Here is a 19106-nt window from a genome sequence, read left to right as displayed (position 1 = left end):
CAACTGAGCTCTTCAAAGATATCAGTTTCTTGAAATTTTCAAAGAATTCAAAATTTCTTGATATTTTTCTTACTTGGGCAGAGAAGGAAAGTATTGCTAAATACTGTAGATCCTGGTATTATTCAAGACGAAAAGATGAGGTTTGCTGTAGGTTAATGCAAGAAAAATATGAAAAGTTTTTGAAAAGACTTGGAGAAGATATTTTCACACACCCAACAATGGAGGACCAGTTATTCCGTGAATTTGTAATTAGAAAATGTAGGTCAACTTTTAGCTCACCTCTCATAATTATTTAAATACGTATAAAGCAGTCTTTGAGATTAGATATTTGTCAATTTTCAAAGTTATATTTTAAAAAATGTCGCTGCCATTATATTGATGTCATCCTTAGCATGTTTGTTTAATTTATTAAACAAATTATTAATATTTTGTTTTGGATTTGACAGTTTAGAATAAGATATTTATGCCTGTGTAATATATGTCTGTCCCTCTGTCGTACTTTCGTTTAATTCCGTTCTAAGTATTACATAGAAACCATTCTATATATATTTATAAAATTTCTTATGCTAAAACATACTGATTATAATCCTTTCACCTACATCACATATTTTTTAACCTTGACATTTTCTATAAACTTGGCCTCACTTTTCTTAGATAAGAGTTTAGCTCAGTTTTATATAATGTAACTCAGTGAGAAATATTTCATATCTTAAAAAAAAGAAAGCAGATGTATACTGTAAATCACTAAATTTTCGTGACACTACATGTATATTTTGCGAGATGTTCATTTATTCATTATTACGGAGTCACTATATTTACGAATTGTGATTTTTGCTTAATATATAATCTTAAGAAATATTATTATAAGCAAAAATGAAATTTCATGAACGCACTTTCTCGGGTAATTACGCGACAAAAGACCTAGCGAATAAAACCGATTTACAGTAAATGATGGAATTGAGATTACAACTTTTGTATGAATTTTTATAATAAGAAGACAAATCTTGTCTCAGAGTGTGCACACATTGTATATTTCCATTCTGTTTTGACAGAGATTTGCCTCGATGAAAGATTTTATCTTTAAACATTTTTTTATTAATTGGCTGGAAAAAAGGATGATAATACGTACAGATAATAATACATTCGTAATCATGAGTTATAAGCATTATAATACTCAAGTTTTTGTCTTTATTAGTCGGCATACCAATCCAGGTAATAATGAGGGGAGATAAGTCTGTGAAAAATTTCATTGAGAATTTAAAGAAAGGGAAGACAACCATGTATCATGCCTCTGGAATGATAATAGGGTGTGCTGGTAGTGGGAAAACAACATTGTTAGAGAGACTGAAGGGCATTGACCTGGAAGAAATAAAGAAAAATATCAGTTCAACCAGAGGAGTGGATATCCACACAGATGTCTTTGATGTGACCGAAAGCATCCAAGGTATTGTCTGTTGATTGTGTTGAATGTTTGTTATGAATTGCTATTACATTGTATATGATAGACCAAATTAAAATAAAACCATTTCAAAAGACTCGTGTTAAGTACCACAGTACTTCAATGTAATGAAGTTCTAAGGTTTTGTAATATGAACCAAGAGTCCCTTTAATTTTTCTGTATATTATACAATTACACATGTACAACCCTAGCCCTTTCATTAGGTCGATCCAAAGATTCATCGACTTCACGGAAAAGTAAAACGAAGTACGAGGTCAACATGTTTTTTTTGTGAAGTCGATATATTAAAAAAAAACATACCGGCCACCACCCCAATACCCACTTGAAAAGCAGGGGTTGTATATCGATGGAGTGTCCATTTATCCATCCTCCCACTTGTCCGTTTATTTCGTTACGTGGTATCATTTCTTATATGCAACTTCTCTTTTACCACAGTGACTGAATTAAATTTAATGAGACTTATACAAAATCTCTGTGTCAGAGTTCAATTATGCAGTCTCGTATTATTTTTATTGTTCACATGTTTCGGGTTTCCCTATACAAATAGATAAACTATGGATATTACAAAGTAAATAAATGGTCCCCAGGACTTTATTATGACTAATTTTACTGTACTTATAAATATTGGAAATGTGGGTACCATGCATAAAGCACAGGGACCAAAAGTGAGATGTTATAAACAAATTGCATTCATTTTCAGTTAATTCTTCAAGCCAACAACAACGCTTTAAACTTAGACTTGAGACAAAACATCTGAAACAGAGTGTTCCCGAATATCCAGAGAATGCAGCTGATGATGAGGAAACGCAGGGAAAGGAGAAACCAGTTGATGATGAGGGGAATACGTCAGAAGCATCAAACAGTGGACACATATCACATGATGATATCAACATTAAAACCACCTCATCCCATGAACCAGAAGGGGCCAAATCACCAGAAAATGTAGAGGAAATTGTGAATGAAAATCAAGATGTTCCCTATCGATCAGAAATCTCGGGAAATTTGCAAATTGAGGCAAAAAACATTTCAGATCCAGACAAGAGAATCACCATGACTGACTTTGCAGGACAGTGTGCCTATTATGCATCACACCAGATTTTTCTGAGTCCAAGGGCATTCTTCATTCTGGTGCTGAATATGGAGAAGAAGTTTGATGATAAGGTTGGAGAAGAAGTGTGTTGTCAGGAAGGCTCCGTTTACGGGGGATGGACACACAGAGGTAATATTTAAATAATTATATCTCCCTTCGCAGAAGTGGGGGGGGGGGTATTACTTTTCTGCTATCTGTCTGCCGGTTGGTCAGTTTTGTCTGTCTGTCGGTCCTCCATCAGTTTCTGTTCATTTTCTTCGCAGAGATTGCACATAATGAAATGAATTTGGTCTTTATATAGATCTATCAGAAGAATATCTAGAAAGTCAATTCTTTATTAACTACGATCAGACTATTTCGGACAGTGTTATGCCCCCTTGGACTTTGAAAATTCCAATTATTTGGGAGAGGGGGGCAAAAGTGTTTTCCAAACATCTCTTGTTATGACATGTATGGTAAAAGAATGAATCAATAGTTCTTCAGTCACCATTGCATCTGGTCAAAAACAGATAAGTTGAATTTTATTGACATTAATTAAAAATGGAAATAACTTATTTTAATTTTTCATTTTTCAAGATCCTGTTCGTTTTTTGAAACTTTTAACCTGAAAAATTATATATATATTTTTTTTTAATAAGAATAACCTTTTTTATTTCCCTCCCTTGTAGCTCTATCACAATTGTCTATAACATTGTTTATAAGAAAAAATGAAATGACCATATTTAATCGTTATAATGTATAAAAATAGAGACATTAGGGCATGGTATCCATGTCAGTCCACCCACCTCTTATATCTATACCTTAACTGAGCTGAAAGCCGAAGTGAGTTTTTCTTATCATTAGTTGTCCGAATATTTGACTTAATTATAAGTCAGCACTGAAAAGGGTTTCATGGATTAAATACTTTACATGTACTTTGAGCCTTGTAGGATATTAACGATATTAATAGAGATTTATTATTTACAATGAATATGTTATTAAAAACAATGAGTTGACAAAAGTGTAATTGACATTGGCGACACAGTTTAAGTACGATAAAAGCTTCAAATGTATTACAATATCAGATATCATACTCCATTCTGCGCTTAAGTGCCACAGACTGTATAATAATGACATAATTGACACTTTTAGGTTAATATATCCAAATAATAACATATATGTCAGACTCTGTGGTGTCTTTTATATCAACTGTATGAATGAGCTTATGTGATTTAGAAAGCATAAATTCTTGTTATTTACATACAATGAATATCACTTTTGGTAAATAAGAGGCTTAAGAAGAGAGAGAGATATTGCAACAGTAGATTTTGAAGATAAAGGAATCTGTAAAATATCTATAAGTATAATTTTCTGCATTCCGTATAAATAAAAAATTCATTTTATGTTACTTTTAAATATAGCAGAGCGTTTTTTTGTATTCAGATTATCTTGAGTTCTGGATGAAGTCCATTCATCAGTACAGCAGTGATAAGGCCCCTGTCATCCTGGTTGGTACACATAGTGAGAACAAAACAGAAAAGGTATCATACTTAAATATTTGTGTGTTTACTTAAAATCGTGATACATGTATATATACATATTATGTGGACAAAAATATGCCATCATAGCAATTGTTAAAAAATAATAAACACTTGAAATTCAATAAAAGTGGAAACGGACATTATTGTTAGAAAAAAGAAGGTGATGATAATGTAATGCTTTTGTGGAAAAGTAATTGGGAAAAAATAGTTAAAGAACAGGACCTTGTTTTCGTGTTGCAAAAATTAAGATAAGATTAGGGAATATTGGATTTATTGTAAACTAGAACAATGAAGTCACTACGGCAACTTGATTCTCTTTCGTGTGTGAACAATGGATTATTTCAATCTATTGTTTAAAAACGTATATTGATTTCTTGTCATGGATTCTTTATAATAATAATAATAATATGTACATGTATAATTAACCTTATGTCTCATAAAGACTGTTTGAGCAAAGAGTAAGAAAAAAATTCATGATTTATGTAAACTTTGTTTTGCTATTACTTTAGTTTTTGTTTTCATTAAACACGCTTATGATTTTTTGTTGAATAGGAAAAGGAATTGTTTTTCCGTGAAGTGTGGAAGACTCTTGACATGAAGAAAAAGTCTTTGCAAAAACATATTGATGTGAAGCGGCGATTTGAGGTTGGTTTCCATGATAACGAAGGCATTGAAAAACTCAAGCTGTCCATTGCTGATGTCGTGTGCAGGCTTGATCAGTGGGGTGAAGAGCTTCCACAGTCATGGGCTATGTTTGAAACATTCTTTCGGGAAAAGAAAATTCACAAGATCTTGAGTAGGGGTGACCTTGTGTCGTTCAATGAAACATTACCAGAAGGAATAAAGCTCCAAAATACTGAAGATATGAGTGCCATGCTACAGTTCTTCCATGACATAAGAGAAATTATACATTTCAGCCAACAATTTCTCAATGAAAGTATTATTCTTGATGTTCAGTGGTTTGCAGATGCATTTAAAAATGTAATAACAGACAAAAACCATGCAAAAGAGGATTTATTTGAATTTGCCTCTGAATGGGACAAATTCAATGAAACTGGAGAGTTGGATGAAACTCTACTATCTGCTATATGGATAATGAACAACAATGGTTACATTGAGCATAAAGAAGACATCTTAATGTACATGGAGAAGTTAGGACTCTTAGCTAAAATTGGTGACAAAAAATTGTTTGTCCCCTGCATGAACAAGCTGCAATTTCCAGCAGATTGTTTTTCATTATACCCTGCCTCCTCCATCCTCTGCTACACGTTTGATGTTCTTCCTGCTGGAATTTTCCATCGTCTTGTAGCAACTTGCATGCAGATTCCTTGGGAGATTTTTTCAGATGAGGACCGAGGATGTGTTTACCAGACGGCGGCGATTTTTGAGTTTGAAGACCAGCACCATACTATTATGCTTGGAATGACTCAAACAGATATTCAGTTGCAAGTGTTTGTTTTGGAAGGAGAAGTTGATGTTACAACGTGTCACCAGATTAGAGCAAAAATTGAGAGTATTTTGCAAAATCTTTCAAACACATTTGAGAAAAACAACAAATTTCAGGTTGCTTTCAAATGCAAACCTGTGGGATTTTGTGACAGCAAATACAGTGCTGTCATAGATGAATCTAAGTTTACAAAAGCGACTTTTAATTGTCCGTCCTGCCCAGCAGTGGGAAAACATGTGATAAACTCCAGCACTATAACAAAATATTGGAGACAGGTAATGCTTCTAAACTGAAAAAATAATGCTACATCAATTAAAAAACATTAACTTGCAATTGGCAACTGCGAAATTAATTTACCAATTCTGATAAGTTTTTTTTTTAGTTAATGATTGTATAACATTAATATCTTTTGAGGTCATCGCAACATTGAATTTCATTTTCTGATCAAATGCCGTGTCAACTTACAGGAATATCCACTTTAAAGATCTTAATTTCTAAGACAAATCCATAGCTGATACTTTAATACGATTTTCTTCTTAGTGATTTCCTTTTTCCCTCTACTACTGATATTGACTTAATCAGGTGATATCGTATTTCAGATACAGCAGAGTAATCCTAGCACTTCGGCGGGCTCTGCACAAGACCTTGGGGGCCGATCTAGATTTGCGAAACTTGGAATGGCAACAAACGATGTGTTAAATCAGGCATACAGAGACATACTGGAGATGGAGGTTCCCCCTTCCCTTATATATAACAAAGTGAAAGCATCACCAAATTTTCACAAAAAATTGCGTCTGGAACAAGAACAACTCTTGATAGATGCCAATCATTTGGGATATAAGAATTTTGATATATCATTAACATACACATTGATCAGAAATATTTGTAAAAAGATTCCTTTGCCAACCAAAGGAAAATGGGGAGAAAAGCCTGCAGCAGGAGAGGAAACAGTTGGTGATGATATTGAGAGAATTAGGTCAATCCGAAACGGTTTGACTGCTCATGTGAGTTCAGCCTCAACCCCTCAGACAGAATTCGATGACACCTGGTCATTGATGTCAGATATCTGCCAAAGATTGGAAACCTTCACAGTAAAGAAGTACTTGGACAACCTGAATGAAATAAAGAAACTGACCTTAAGAAAGGAAACTGAAGATGCTGTAATAGAAAAGATCAAAATGGAAGATCAGCATGAAATGGTGAAAGAAATGTTGTCAGATATGAAAGTGGTGAAAGCAGCGGTAGAGAGGCTTGAAATGAAGCATGCGTCGAATTAAGAGTGTATATCTTAAAACGTGAAATGAATCCTTGAAGAATAAATTACCTTTAACTTTAAATAGATATATCAATTAAAAATGAATAATTTTTTTTTTCAAATTAAGATGAATATATATCAAGTTTTTAGTAAACTTGCGTTGTTTCAACGTTTAACAGCACACGTGACCCATGTTTTCACTCCTCAGCAAGAATTCAGAAACATCTGTCTCAGCAGAGACATAAAAAATGTGATTTTATATGTCTGTGATCTCAGAAATTCAAAATTTGACAATGAAAGAGGAAGATGTTATTAACTTGGAAATATTGCGTTCTCTGGTTTCAGATGTGCAAAAAATCAAAAGCACATTGAAGATTTAAAGTTAGCGGGATATGAATAAGGATGAGTTTTGTGACATGTAGGGTGAAATATTTGAAATATCACATTGCAGAATTTGGAAAGACGTTCTTGATTAACCTTCAGCTTGCTCATATAAAATCAAATAACTTTTGAAAGAAATCTGAAATTAAAAGGATTATTAAATGGATATTCAGCATTAAATTGTGAAGACAATGCTCTCAGATGTGCCAAAAATGCAAACAGCAGTATCGAAGCTTGAAAACAAAGAGACTCAAAATTAGGAGTAATGATGTATGGAGTAATAAAATAACTACATGAACTTTCTATAACATTTAACTAATCTGACTCATAATCAAATAGCAATGATTTTGTATGTATTAAGATATAGAAAAAAAAAGTGATGAAACAAGGCTATTAACAATCTCATTCAAAGTCATCATTTCGAAAGTTCTAAGGTCAACACAATCACCTTATTAAGAAATAGAGTCTGTCAATATATCGAATGCTTGAGGTGACACTGTTCACACTGATTTAGGGTCATTATTTAAACATTTAATTGTCTATGAGTTTTTCCGTTTTACTAATCATTACCGTGAGAACATGATGGGTATCATTGTTCGACGGGAGATATTTACTCCTCCATGGCACTTGATCTCATCTCTGATGATTTGGAGGTTCCCTATTTCCTTTTCTACCGATTGTCAATGATTTTTTTCATATGTAAGTGTATTTTGATGAGTTACATATAGAGTTTGTATTTGGTTAAATTTGCTTCAATGATTTTTGACGGAATTATTGTATTTTTACAAATGGTCTACGATCGAGTTTGTGCTTCGAAAAATCTATGTTCTAATTGGGATTTTCGTGTTAAAAAATATGAATCTGAATATTGCATGGACAACTATAGATCAAGTTTGACGTTTTAAATATTATTTTTAGTCATGTAAACTGAGCTGGTCTTATAAAAGCACGTATGTATATTTAATGGCATTCAAACACTATTTTCTTTGTTAGACAAATCGACTTCATTCCAAACATTTCGATCATAATCAAGTAATTGCCAAAATTTTCACATTATGGGGCCACCTTTTCATATACAGGATCTTATAAAATGAGACCCTAAAGAGAAATGGTGATTGCAGTGGGGAACATGTATTGCTTATGTGATACTCTCAGAATGCTTGTTGTTTGCAATATTGAAACCACTGATTACAATGAATTCATACCTTTTACAACGACCTAAATCAATATCAAAGAATGTATTGTTTCAAAGTGAAGGGCACAGGAAAAAAATATTCTAAGAAACAACAGAATACAAATTTAACATTATATTTTGCATTTGTACTCAAATTGATTTTAGTATGTCAAATTACTGTAGAATATTTTTGGATGCACAAGATTTCAAATTTTAGAACTTCAAAGTATTTTTTTTCATGTGTGTACAATTATTTTCATATGTCAATTTTCTATAGAGCTGTATGTTATTTTGTATCAATTGATTTTGGGTGAAGATTTTCTTTCTGTTTTAGAATTTTTTTATATACATGTAGTTCAATGATCTGTTTAAGCTCACCTGAGATGTAAGCGAGCTTTTCTGATCACCATTGGTCTCGCATTCGCCTATCTGTCTGTAAACTTCTCACATTTTCAACTTCGTCTCAAGACTTACAGATCTGAACCAGTTTTTAACAAGTTGATACAAATCATCCTTAAAGTACTATGGTTATAGGTAGTATAAATTTGATATTGTCCATAACATGGCCCGCAAGAAAGGGTGGTGCCATCACAGGTTTAATTGCTTATTGCTTTACGTTCCTCTCGACAATTTTTTAATTGGGGAGACGACAACATTTGCCGATGGAGAGGTGCAGTTTTTGTCCAATACTTGGCACTCAGGACCACTGAGCAGTTAGGAATTTTGTTTGTGCCAACAACTTCTACGACACGGGTCCTCGGTTTATGAGGTTCCATCTGAAGGACCGGTCTCCATGTCCCACGGGTAGATTCGAACCGGCGACGTACGAATTGCTCCTTATTCCGCGACGCTAGAGCAGACGCTATAACCAAAGCGCCACCATAGATACTTATCAAAGTTTAACATTGCCACTGAAGTATTGCTGAATGGTCACTAAAATATGGGTGAAAAGTAACGGAAATGTGGCTGAATGGTCACTGAAAAATATTTTCCATTCACTTGAATGATTAGTCAGTGAATTATTAAGGAATTGTAATGGATAGGATGTTTATCAGAGACCATTCTACCCATCTCTGTCCCCAAGGCTTAATTTTTAGCTCACCACAAAAAAAATTGGAGGGAGGGGGGGGGGAGTATGTGATACCCTTGGCGTCGATGTTGGCGTCCCAGGTAAACGTTTTAGTGCAGTTTTCTATTTACGATTAAAGAATTTTAAGTACTTCTGATATCAGCCTTGTAGTGTATATCTTATGATATATAATTCATGCAAGTTTAGTCAAAAAAAGGGCTCAAAGTTACTTAACCTGCTCCTTAAACATTAACCTGGTCATTTCTTTGCTGAAATTGCAGCATCTGCGCTGGTACAATGAAACACTATAGAAACATCCTCCATGCATCTGTGACTCATGTAGGGCATGCTTAGGATGCTTGATTTGACCTAAATTTTCCTTTTGAGTGAACAATTCTTTGATGCAGGTAACATTTCCAAGTAACTGTGTGTCGTATGTTGACCAATCATGCATGAATGATAGATCTATAATATAAGGATGCACACTTCCATGTATGCTTCTGATGCCGGATCTGACCTACATTATCTGGTTGAGTGAACAGGGTCAAGTTTTTGGTACAGGTCACATTTCCAATAAACTATGAGAAGATTGTTGACAAAACATGAATGAATGATGTAATCTAAGGATGCATACTACCAGGCTTGCTTCGGATGCTAGATCTGACCTACATTTTCTGGTTGAGTGAATAGGTTTTTGGTGCGGGTCCCATTTCTAAGTAACCATGAGCTCTATATTGACCAAACTTGCATGGTTGATACATAGATCTAAGGATGCATACTATTGGATTGCTTCAGATGCTGGACCTGGAATACACTGTCCAGATAACGAACCAGGTTGGAGTTTTGGATGCATGTCTATTACTATGTATACAGATTAAATTGCAGAAATGATGCATCTTGGGATGAACACTACTAGTTTATTAGTTTTATGTGGGACTTTTCCTTACTTCGAGACAACATTGAGGTGACCTCTGTTATGTATTGTCACAATGTATCTGTTTCAGTCATTGGATGGTTTGATTTCATCTTGTTTCTTCTCAAGAACCACTGAGCAAGAAAACTAACACAATTGAAAGCTTTCTTAGCTAGTGTAGATTCTAATATTTTCTGCTCTTGCAAATTGGTTATTACCATTGTCTTCACGTTAATGTTAAGTGGAGCCTCATTCATCCGAACGCTTTGGTTCCTAGGAAATTTGTCCGGATATGTGAAGCGTCCGGATATCTGAATTTAAGGATATGGAGATAACGAACAGTATTCAATATCAAAGTCCATAAAACAATACAAAATAGGAGCAGAACAAACACGGACCTCCGAAACATCAGAGGTGGGATCAGGTGCCATGGAGAAGTTAGCATCCCCCTGCTGACCGGTCACACCCGCCGTGTGCTCCTTGTCATGATCCTTTAATAACGGAAAAATCCGTTGTCAATTCGGTGTATAAATAATGGACTAATAGTTAGTATGAAAAACGTCAAACAGCATTTGACTCAATGATAAATTATATTTGCTGACAAGGTTACTGTATCGACCATAGAACTTACGAAATGATGACTTTAAACGAGTCTGCTGATATTCCTGTTTCATCAACTTGCTTGTCAATAATTTACCTCGTTTTAGAAATTGTTCATACGTAGAGCATGCTCTTTCGTATCGAATCAACAAAACTCTGATTACCGAGTGGAAAAGTCGAAGCACGCAATGTAATGTTTTGGTAACCTTATGATTCTACATTAATATAACTAATCATTTGCTTTGTTGCTTTTGAGAAGGATTTTAAAGATTTTCCCTACGCATTCATATGTAGAACTTGACTAAACCATGTACACTATGTAAAAAAAAAATTTAAAATGCATAACCTTTTAAGCTCACCTGAGCCGAAGGCTCAAGTGAGCTTTTCTGATCACATTTTGTCCGTCGTCCGTCCGTCCGTCTGTCTGTCTGTCTATCCGTCCGTCCGTCTGTCTGTCCGTCTGTAAACTTTTCACATTTTCGACTTCTTCTCAAGAAACACTGGGCCAATTTTGATCAAACTTAGTACAAAGCATTCTTGGGTAAAGGGGAATTTAAATTGTTAAAATGAAGGGACATATCCCCTCGCAAGGGGAGATATTTAAGAAAAGACAAAAATAGGGTTGGGTCATTAGAAAATCTTTTTCTAAAAAACCACTGGGCCAGTAAAGCTGAAACTTATGTGGAAGCATCCTGGGGTAGTGTAGATTTTAAATTATACAAATCATGACCCCCGGCGGACGGGCGGGGCCATAATGTGGAATTAAAGTTTTAAATAGAAATATATAGGAAAAATCTTTGAAAATCTTCTTCTCAAGAACCACTGGGCCAGAAAAGCTGAAACTTATGTGGAAGCATTCTGGGGTAGTGTAGATTCTAAATTGTTTACATCATGACCCCCGGTAGTAAGGCGGGGCCACAATGGGGAATCAAAGTTTTACATAGAAATATATAGGAAAAATTTTTGAAAATCTTTTTCTCAATAACCACTGGGCCAGTAAAGCTGAACCTTATGTGGAAGCATCCTGGGGAAGTGTAAATTCTAAATTTTAGGAATCATGACCCCCGGGGGAAGGGCGGGGCCACAATGGGGAATCAAAGTTTTATATAGAAATATATAGGAAAAATCTTTGAAAATCTTCTTCTCAAGAACCACTGGGCCAGAAAAACTGAAACTTATGTGGAAGCATCCTAAGGTAGTGTAGATTCTAAATTATTCACATCATGACCCCCGGGAGAAGGGCGGGGCCACAATGGGGAATCAAACTTTTACATAGAAATATATAGGAAAAATTTTTGAAAATCTTCTTCTCAAGAACCACTGGGCCAGAAAAGCTGAACCTTATGTGGAAACATCCTGGTATAATGTAGATTCTAAATTGCACAAATTATGACCCCCGGGGGAAGGGCGGAGCCACAATGGGGAATCAAAGTTTTACACAGAAATATGTAGGAAAAATCTTTGAAAATCTTCTTCTCAAGAACCACTGGGCCAGAAAAGCTGAAACTTATGTGGAAGCATCCTGGTATAATGTAGATTCTAAATTGTTCAAATAATAACACTTGGGGGAAGGGCGGAGCCACAATGGGGAATCAAAGTTTTATATAGAAATATATAGGAAAAAAATCATTGAAAATCTTCTTCTCAAGAACCACCATGCCAGAAAAAGTGAAGCTTATGTGGAAGCATTCTGGGGTAGTGTAGATTCTAAATTGTTCACATCATGATCCCCGGGAGAAGGGCGGGGCCACAATGGGGATTCAAAGTTTTACATAGAAATATATAGGAAAAATCTTTGAAAATCTTCTTCTCAGGAACCACTGGGCCAAAAAAGCTGAAACATATGTGCCCCTGGAAGCATCATGGGGTAGTGTAGATTTCAAAATGTCTAAATTATGATCGGTGGGATAGGGTGGGGATGCATTATGTATAACAGGGGGGGGGGGGGAAATCTGGTAAAGAACAGAATGGTTAAAGCTTCTCAAGTGAGCGATGTGGCCCATGGGCCTTTTGTTTTTTGTTTTTTTTGGGGGGGTGGGGGGGTGGGGTTGAGAATATATATATATTTTTTGAAAAAAATTGTCATCAAATACAAGGATGCTTTGTGACAAATTGCTTGAAATATTGGTACTTGAGAAATCGAAAATGTGAATTTATAGTTTACATAGTACAGAATCGAAGAAAACTTGCTTGAGCCTTCGGTTAAGGTGAGCTACATATTGGAATTTTCATACAAATCTCTCTCTCTCTCTCTCTCTCTCTCTCTCTCTCTCTCCACATGTATTGGTGTAACAAAAAAGTGTTGTTTTTTATGAAGGTTTCATTACCTTCACCAGATTAATAAAACCTCTATTATGTGAAGCTGCGGATTCTGCAAGAGTTATCTTTCTTGACACTGTAACATGTAAATATAGTCAAATTACAACTGTATTAAAGAATGGCAAGGCGGTAGGGAGGGTAGGTGGCCATGCCCTCCGATATTTAGAAATTATAGAAAACTTGGCTAATTATGCTTGTGTCCCCTCAATAAAAATATCTGATGACCTATGACATGTTATGTATTATGAGGGTTTCTGAATGACAAATTATTAATTTTCGATAATATTTCTAAAATTGTTACTAGTATATTAATTTTCGGTCTTGTTTGAAATCTCTAGTTGAAGGTAAATTGTCTGTATTATAGTCCGTCTTTCTGTCCGTATGTTAACTTTGTACAATTTCGACATATTCTCCAGAAACACATCACCAATTTTAACCAAACTTGCCACAAAGCATCCTTGGGTGTACTCCAGCATGCTAGAGGTTCACGGCGAGATACTTTTGACTTGGCGCCGAGGTATATGAGGAGCGTAGGGACGTTAACCGAGGCTCTTACTTGTAGGAGTACCTTGGGTGAAGAGAATTCAAGACTTGTTTGTTTAAATTAAGGACCACACCTCAATTTGAGGGGAGATAATTGAGAAATAGTGAATATTTGGTGGTACATGTATGTTTTAAAAATCTTTTCCTTCTTTAATAAACCTTTTTCTATAGAACAGCAAAGTCATAATTGGTCATATTTATAGGTAGTGTAGATTTAAGTTTGTTCAAATCATGACCCCTGGATTTAGGATGGGGTTACATAGGACAATCAAAATTTTACATAGGAATATAAAGGAAAAGTTTTTAAAAATTTCCTTCTATAATACAGCAAAGCCATGAGGCCAAAATAAAATTATAGTTTGTTTGGAATTGCCTGCCGCCTCATTGAAATTGCCCCCTCCTAAAAAAATTTTATTGACCAAAAGTAGGAAGATTTTTGTTTTTTATTTAATCAATTTTTTTTTTTTTTGCCCATTACATGTATCACATGCACCATACAAAACACTGAAATATGTCAGATCTATGTAAAGTTAGGTATTTTTGGTTGATGGTGGATACTTTTTTTAAAAGTCAGAAAATGGATTTACTATTTACTGAGACTTCTATCAAAAATTAAAAAGTTTTCTTCAATTTAAAAAAAAATAATTTCCCTCCCTCCTGCGTCTGAAACCTTTCAGGCGGCAATTCCAAACAAACAATTTTTTAAGGATGGCCTGATTGATCATATTTTTATTAAAGCATCCTCACGTAGTGTAGATTCAAAATTGTTCAAATCATGCATGACCGCTGGAAGTAGGACGGGGCCACAATGGCCGATCAAAGTTTTACATAGAAATATATTAGGAAATTCTTTAAAATCTTCTTCTAAAGAACAACATGGTTGGTCATATTAATATGGAGGCATTCTCGGGTAGTGTACTACATAGATTCAATTTTGTTCAAATCATGACCTCTTGGGGTTGGGTGGGCCACAATGGAGGGGCACAACTTTATATTTTAATATACAGAATTTCAAATCTTCAAAAATACGGCAAAGCCATAATTAATCATATTATCTGGAAGCATTCTACGGTAGTGTAGTTTTAATTTTTCTTTAAATCATGACACAAAGACTTAAAGGAGAAAAAAAAACATAGTTAGTCAAAGAAATATGGTTCCAAGCATCCTTGGTTATACGTGTAGTGTATATTCAAGTATCAAAACATGGTCTCATTCCTTAGCCACAGTGCTCAGGTAAGCGATGTTGTCCATGGGCCTCTTGTTTTGCTTGTGAAGGAATTTTTGTAGTTGAAAATGTTTCCCCCCCCCCCCCCACCCCAAACTAAAATTGCTTCCTACGGGCCTGGGTGGTTCAGGTACAAGAAACTAGCGATATATTGACACAGTCGCTACCAAATTCTAAAAAAGGAAGAAATTTTAAAATACTGTATACAGGGAAATTTTCGCCCTCGTTTTATTTTCGCCCCTTTCGATCTAGCCTCGTTTGGGCGAATTTAAAACGATCGAGCGAATTCAAATAATACAGTATAAGTACTTAAATAAAACTTTGACAGGGCGAATTTAAAACGGGACAAAATAGTCTGCAAGTGTAAAAGGGCGAAAATAAAACGGGGCGCTAGTAGTGCTTATGTAACTTAATTAATAACGTATTTTCATTTTCTCACACATATATCCCTTGAATAGATCTACAGACTGTACATGTATAAGGATAAATGTTAATATAAGATCAAATAGAACTATTTTTTAAAATATATTTTGAAAAATGGTACTTTTATCAGTCATGCAGACATCTAAAATAATTTCCAAAATGTGAATCTACCCAATTTTTTGTTCGTAACATGTGTCCAAAAGTGACATAATCTATATAATTTTAAATGTACATATATATTTTTATAAAAATATGGGCAAAAAATATATTCGTGTAATATTGTGACACTTTTTTAAATGGTGAGAAAAAAAGCATTGATTTGTTTACTTTGGGGAGATACTGAACAAGATTCGGAATACAGAATGAAAAAGGGAATGGTCAAATTACAAATTACCAGTAAAAACTTGGGGCTGAATGTCGCTTCATGTAAAGTAAATACAGTCGTGCGGAGTAATTAAGATTTGAAATTAACTTCTGAATGAGAAAAATGATTTGCTGGGGTGAAAGATCCGGGGGCCAGAGTTCGACAATTCAAACCTGATTAACATCCGTCAAACTCAGAATTACTCCATTATACAACATGTCACAGACCCAGAAATTTTTTTAACGAGAAAATGAAGCAACAGAAAAGAAAAATCGCACACGCAGTCAAAATCTGACTTCAACAGGCATGCAAACTTATCTTTGAATATCAATACATTTCATAATATTTATTACAATAACTTGTAAGGTCATAATTTTGAGGAAAAAAAAGGTTAAGTCGTTACTGTAATGGAATTCATTACTATCACCTGTAATTTGGTCAGTTTGTGACTTATAACGAACATTCATCATGCTTTAAAGTCCAATAAAACGATACAAACTGTGAACAAAACCAAACGGAATTCTCTACTACTCGCAGAAATGGGATCCGGTACAATGGAAGAGTAAGCATTCCCTAGTGACCAGTCACATTGACCCTCTTGTTATGCATGATAGGATAAACGGAGAAACTCGTAAAGCTCTGTTTATATCTGATTAGTACAAAAGGGTGCTATGTTTACGTGACGAGTTGACAGGGGTGCTTACTCCTCATAGCCTCTTAAATTAATCACACATCTTGTGATTCTAGCAAGGTTACCTTCTAGCAGTTCCCACTTTTGTCCTGCTGGTGATTTGGTCAGGTTAATTTTATCTTTCAGCTTTCCGTTTACAATATAAACTAAAAGTATTACTTTTATATCATACACATCATACCTGCAATTTATAATATTTTCCTTTAATTTACATCACATACATGTACTAGTAATTGAACAAAAAAACATTTTATACAAAGGAAAAGACAAATGTGAGATTTGGAGTTAAGCAGCATTGAAAGTTGAAAGCCTAAAATGTACATAAACAATACTTGTAAACCGGGATCAGAGCAAACACAGACCTCTAAATCAATCACTGAGAGAAGGATCAGGGGCCATCAAACAATACAAAACAGGAGCAGAGCAAACACGGACCCCTAAATCCATCACTGAGAGAAGGATCAGATGACATCAAACAATACAACACAGGAGCAGAGCAAACACGGACCTCTAAATCCATCACTGAGAGAAGGATCAGGTGCCATCAAACAATACAACACAGGAGCAGAACAAACACAGACCTCTAAATCCATCACTGAGAGGAGGATCAGGTGCCATCAAACAATACAACACAGGAGTAGAGCAAACACGGACCTCTAAATCCATCACTGAGAGAAGAATCAGGGCCCATCAAACAATACAGCAAAGGAGCAGAGCAAACACTGACCTCTAAATCCATCACTGAGAGAAGGATCAGGTGCCATCAAACAATACAACACAGGAGTAGAGCAAACACGGACCTCTAAATCCATCACTGAGAGAAGGATCAGGTGCCATCAAACAATACAACACAGGAGCAGAGCAAACACGGACCTCTAAATCCATCACTGAGAGAAGGATCAGGTGCCATCAAACAATACAACACAGGAGTAGAGCAAACACGGACCTCTAAATCCATCACTGAGAGAAGAATCAGGGCCCATCAAACAATACAGCAAAGGAGCAGAGCAAACACTGACCTCTAAATCCATCACTGAGAGAAGGATCAGGTGCCATCAAACAATACAACACAGGAGCAGAGCAAACACGGACCCCTAAATCCATCACTGAGAGAAGGATCAGATGACATCAAACAATACAACACAGGAGCAGAGCAAACACGGACCTCTAAATCCATCACTGAGAGAAGGATCAGGTGCCATCAAACAATACAACACAGGAGTAGAGCAAACACGGACCTCTAAATCCATCACTGAGAGAAGAATCAGGGCCCATCAAACAATACAGCAAAGGAGCAGAGCAAACACTGACCTCTAAATCCATCACTGAGAGAAGGATCAGGTGCCATCAAACAATACAACACAGGAGTAGAGCAAACACGGACCTCTAAATCCATCACTGAGAGAAGGATCAGGTGCCATCAAACAATACAACACAGGGGCAGAACAAACACAGACCTCTAAATCCATCACTGAGAGAAGGATCAGGTGCCATCAAACAATACAACACAGGAGCAGAACAAACACAGACCTCTAAATCCATCACTGAGAGAAGGATCAGGTGCCATCAAACAATACAACACAGGGGCAGAACAAACACAGACCTCTAAATCCATCACTGAGAGAAGGATCAGAAGTCATCAAACAATACAACACAGGGGCAGAACAAACACAGACCTCTAAATCCATCACTGAGAGAAGGATCAGGTGCCATCAAACAATACAACACAGGAGCAGAACAAACACAGACCTCTAAATCCATCACTGAGAGAAGGATCAGATGTCATCAAACAATACAACACAGGAGCAGAGTAAACACGGACCTCTAAATCCATCACTGAGAGAAGGATCAGATGTCATCAAACAATACAAAACAGGAGCAGAGCAAACACAGACCTCTAAATCCATCACTGAGAGAAGGATCAAGTGCCATCAAACAATACAAAACAGGAGCAGAGCAAACACTGACCTCTAAATCCATCACTGAGAGAAGGATCAGGTGCCATCAAACAATACAACACAGGAGCAGAGCAAACACTGACCTCTAAATCCATCACTGAGAGAAGGATCAGGTGCCATCAAACAATACAACACAGGAGCAGAGCAAACACGGACCTCTAAATCCATCACTGAGAGAAGGATCAAGTGCCATCAAACAATACAAAACAGGAGCAGAGCAAACACTGACCTCTAAATCCATCACTGAGAGGAGGATCAGGTGCCATCAAACAATACAAAACAGGAGCAGAGCAAACACGGACCTCTAAAAGTCCATAAAACAATACAAAACAGGAGCAGAGCAAACACGGACCTCTAAATCCATCACTGAGAGGAGGATCAGGTGCCATCAAACAATACAACACAGGAGCAGAGCAAACACAGACCTCTAAATCCATCACTGAGAGGAGGATCAAGTGCCATCAAACAATACAAAACAGGAGCAGAGCAAACACGGACCTCTTAATCCATCACTGAGAGAAGGATCAGGTGCCATCAAACAATACAACACAGGAGCAGAGCAAACACGGACCTCTAAATCCATCACTGAGAGAAGGATCAGGTGCCATCAAACAATACAAAACAGGAGCAGAGCAAACACGGACCTCTTAATCCATCACTGAGAGAAGGATCAGG

General features: G+C 35.9%; 1 protein-coding gene across 1 annotated transcript; it reads left to right on the top strand.

Annotated features, from left to right (window-relative positions):
- Nucleotides 1-1201: 1201 nt before the first annotated feature.
- LOC134248280 (uncharacterized) lies at nt 1202-6795 on the top strand. Its single transcript, XM_062730691.1, has 5 exons — nt 1202-1444; nt 2160-2678; nt 3972-4069; nt 4622-5791; nt 6116-6795. The coding sequence occupies exons 1-5, from the start codon at nt 1219-1221 to the stop codon at nt 6791-6793; spliced, it is 2691 nt and encodes an 896-aa protein (XP_062586675.1). The 5' UTR covers nt 1202-1218; the 3' UTR covers nt 6794-6795.
- Nucleotides 6796-19106: the final 12311 nt, after the last annotated feature.

The sequence above is a fragment of the Saccostrea cucullata genome, unplaced genomic scaffold (genome assembly GCF_032062105.1).
Source record: "Saccostrea cucullata isolate Sc308-1 unplaced genomic scaffold, CSIRO_AGI_Scuc_v1 ctg3201, whole genome shotgun sequence".
Taxonomy (NCBI): Eukaryota; Metazoa; Mollusca; class Bivalvia; order Ostreida; family Ostreidae; genus Saccostrea; species Saccostrea cuccullata.
This window is presented reverse-complemented; position numbering and strand designations above follow the sequence as displayed.

What these genes read in the sequence shown, in the direction of transcription:
- LOC134248280 (XM_062730691.1), top strand. Translation starts at nt 1,219, where the DNA reads ATGAGGGGAGATAAGTCTGTGAAAAATTTCATTGAGAATTTAAAGAAA. An exon ending in CGGGGGATGGACACACAGAG is followed by an intron (nt 2,679 to 3,971) that starts GTAATATTTAAA and finishes TTTTGTATTCAG; the next exon opens with ATTATCTTGAGTTCTGGATG. An exon ending in TAACAAAATATTGGAGACAG is followed by an intron (nt 5,792 to 6,115) that starts GTAATGCTTCTA and finishes ATCGTATTTCAG; the next exon opens with ATACAGCAGAGTAATCCTAG.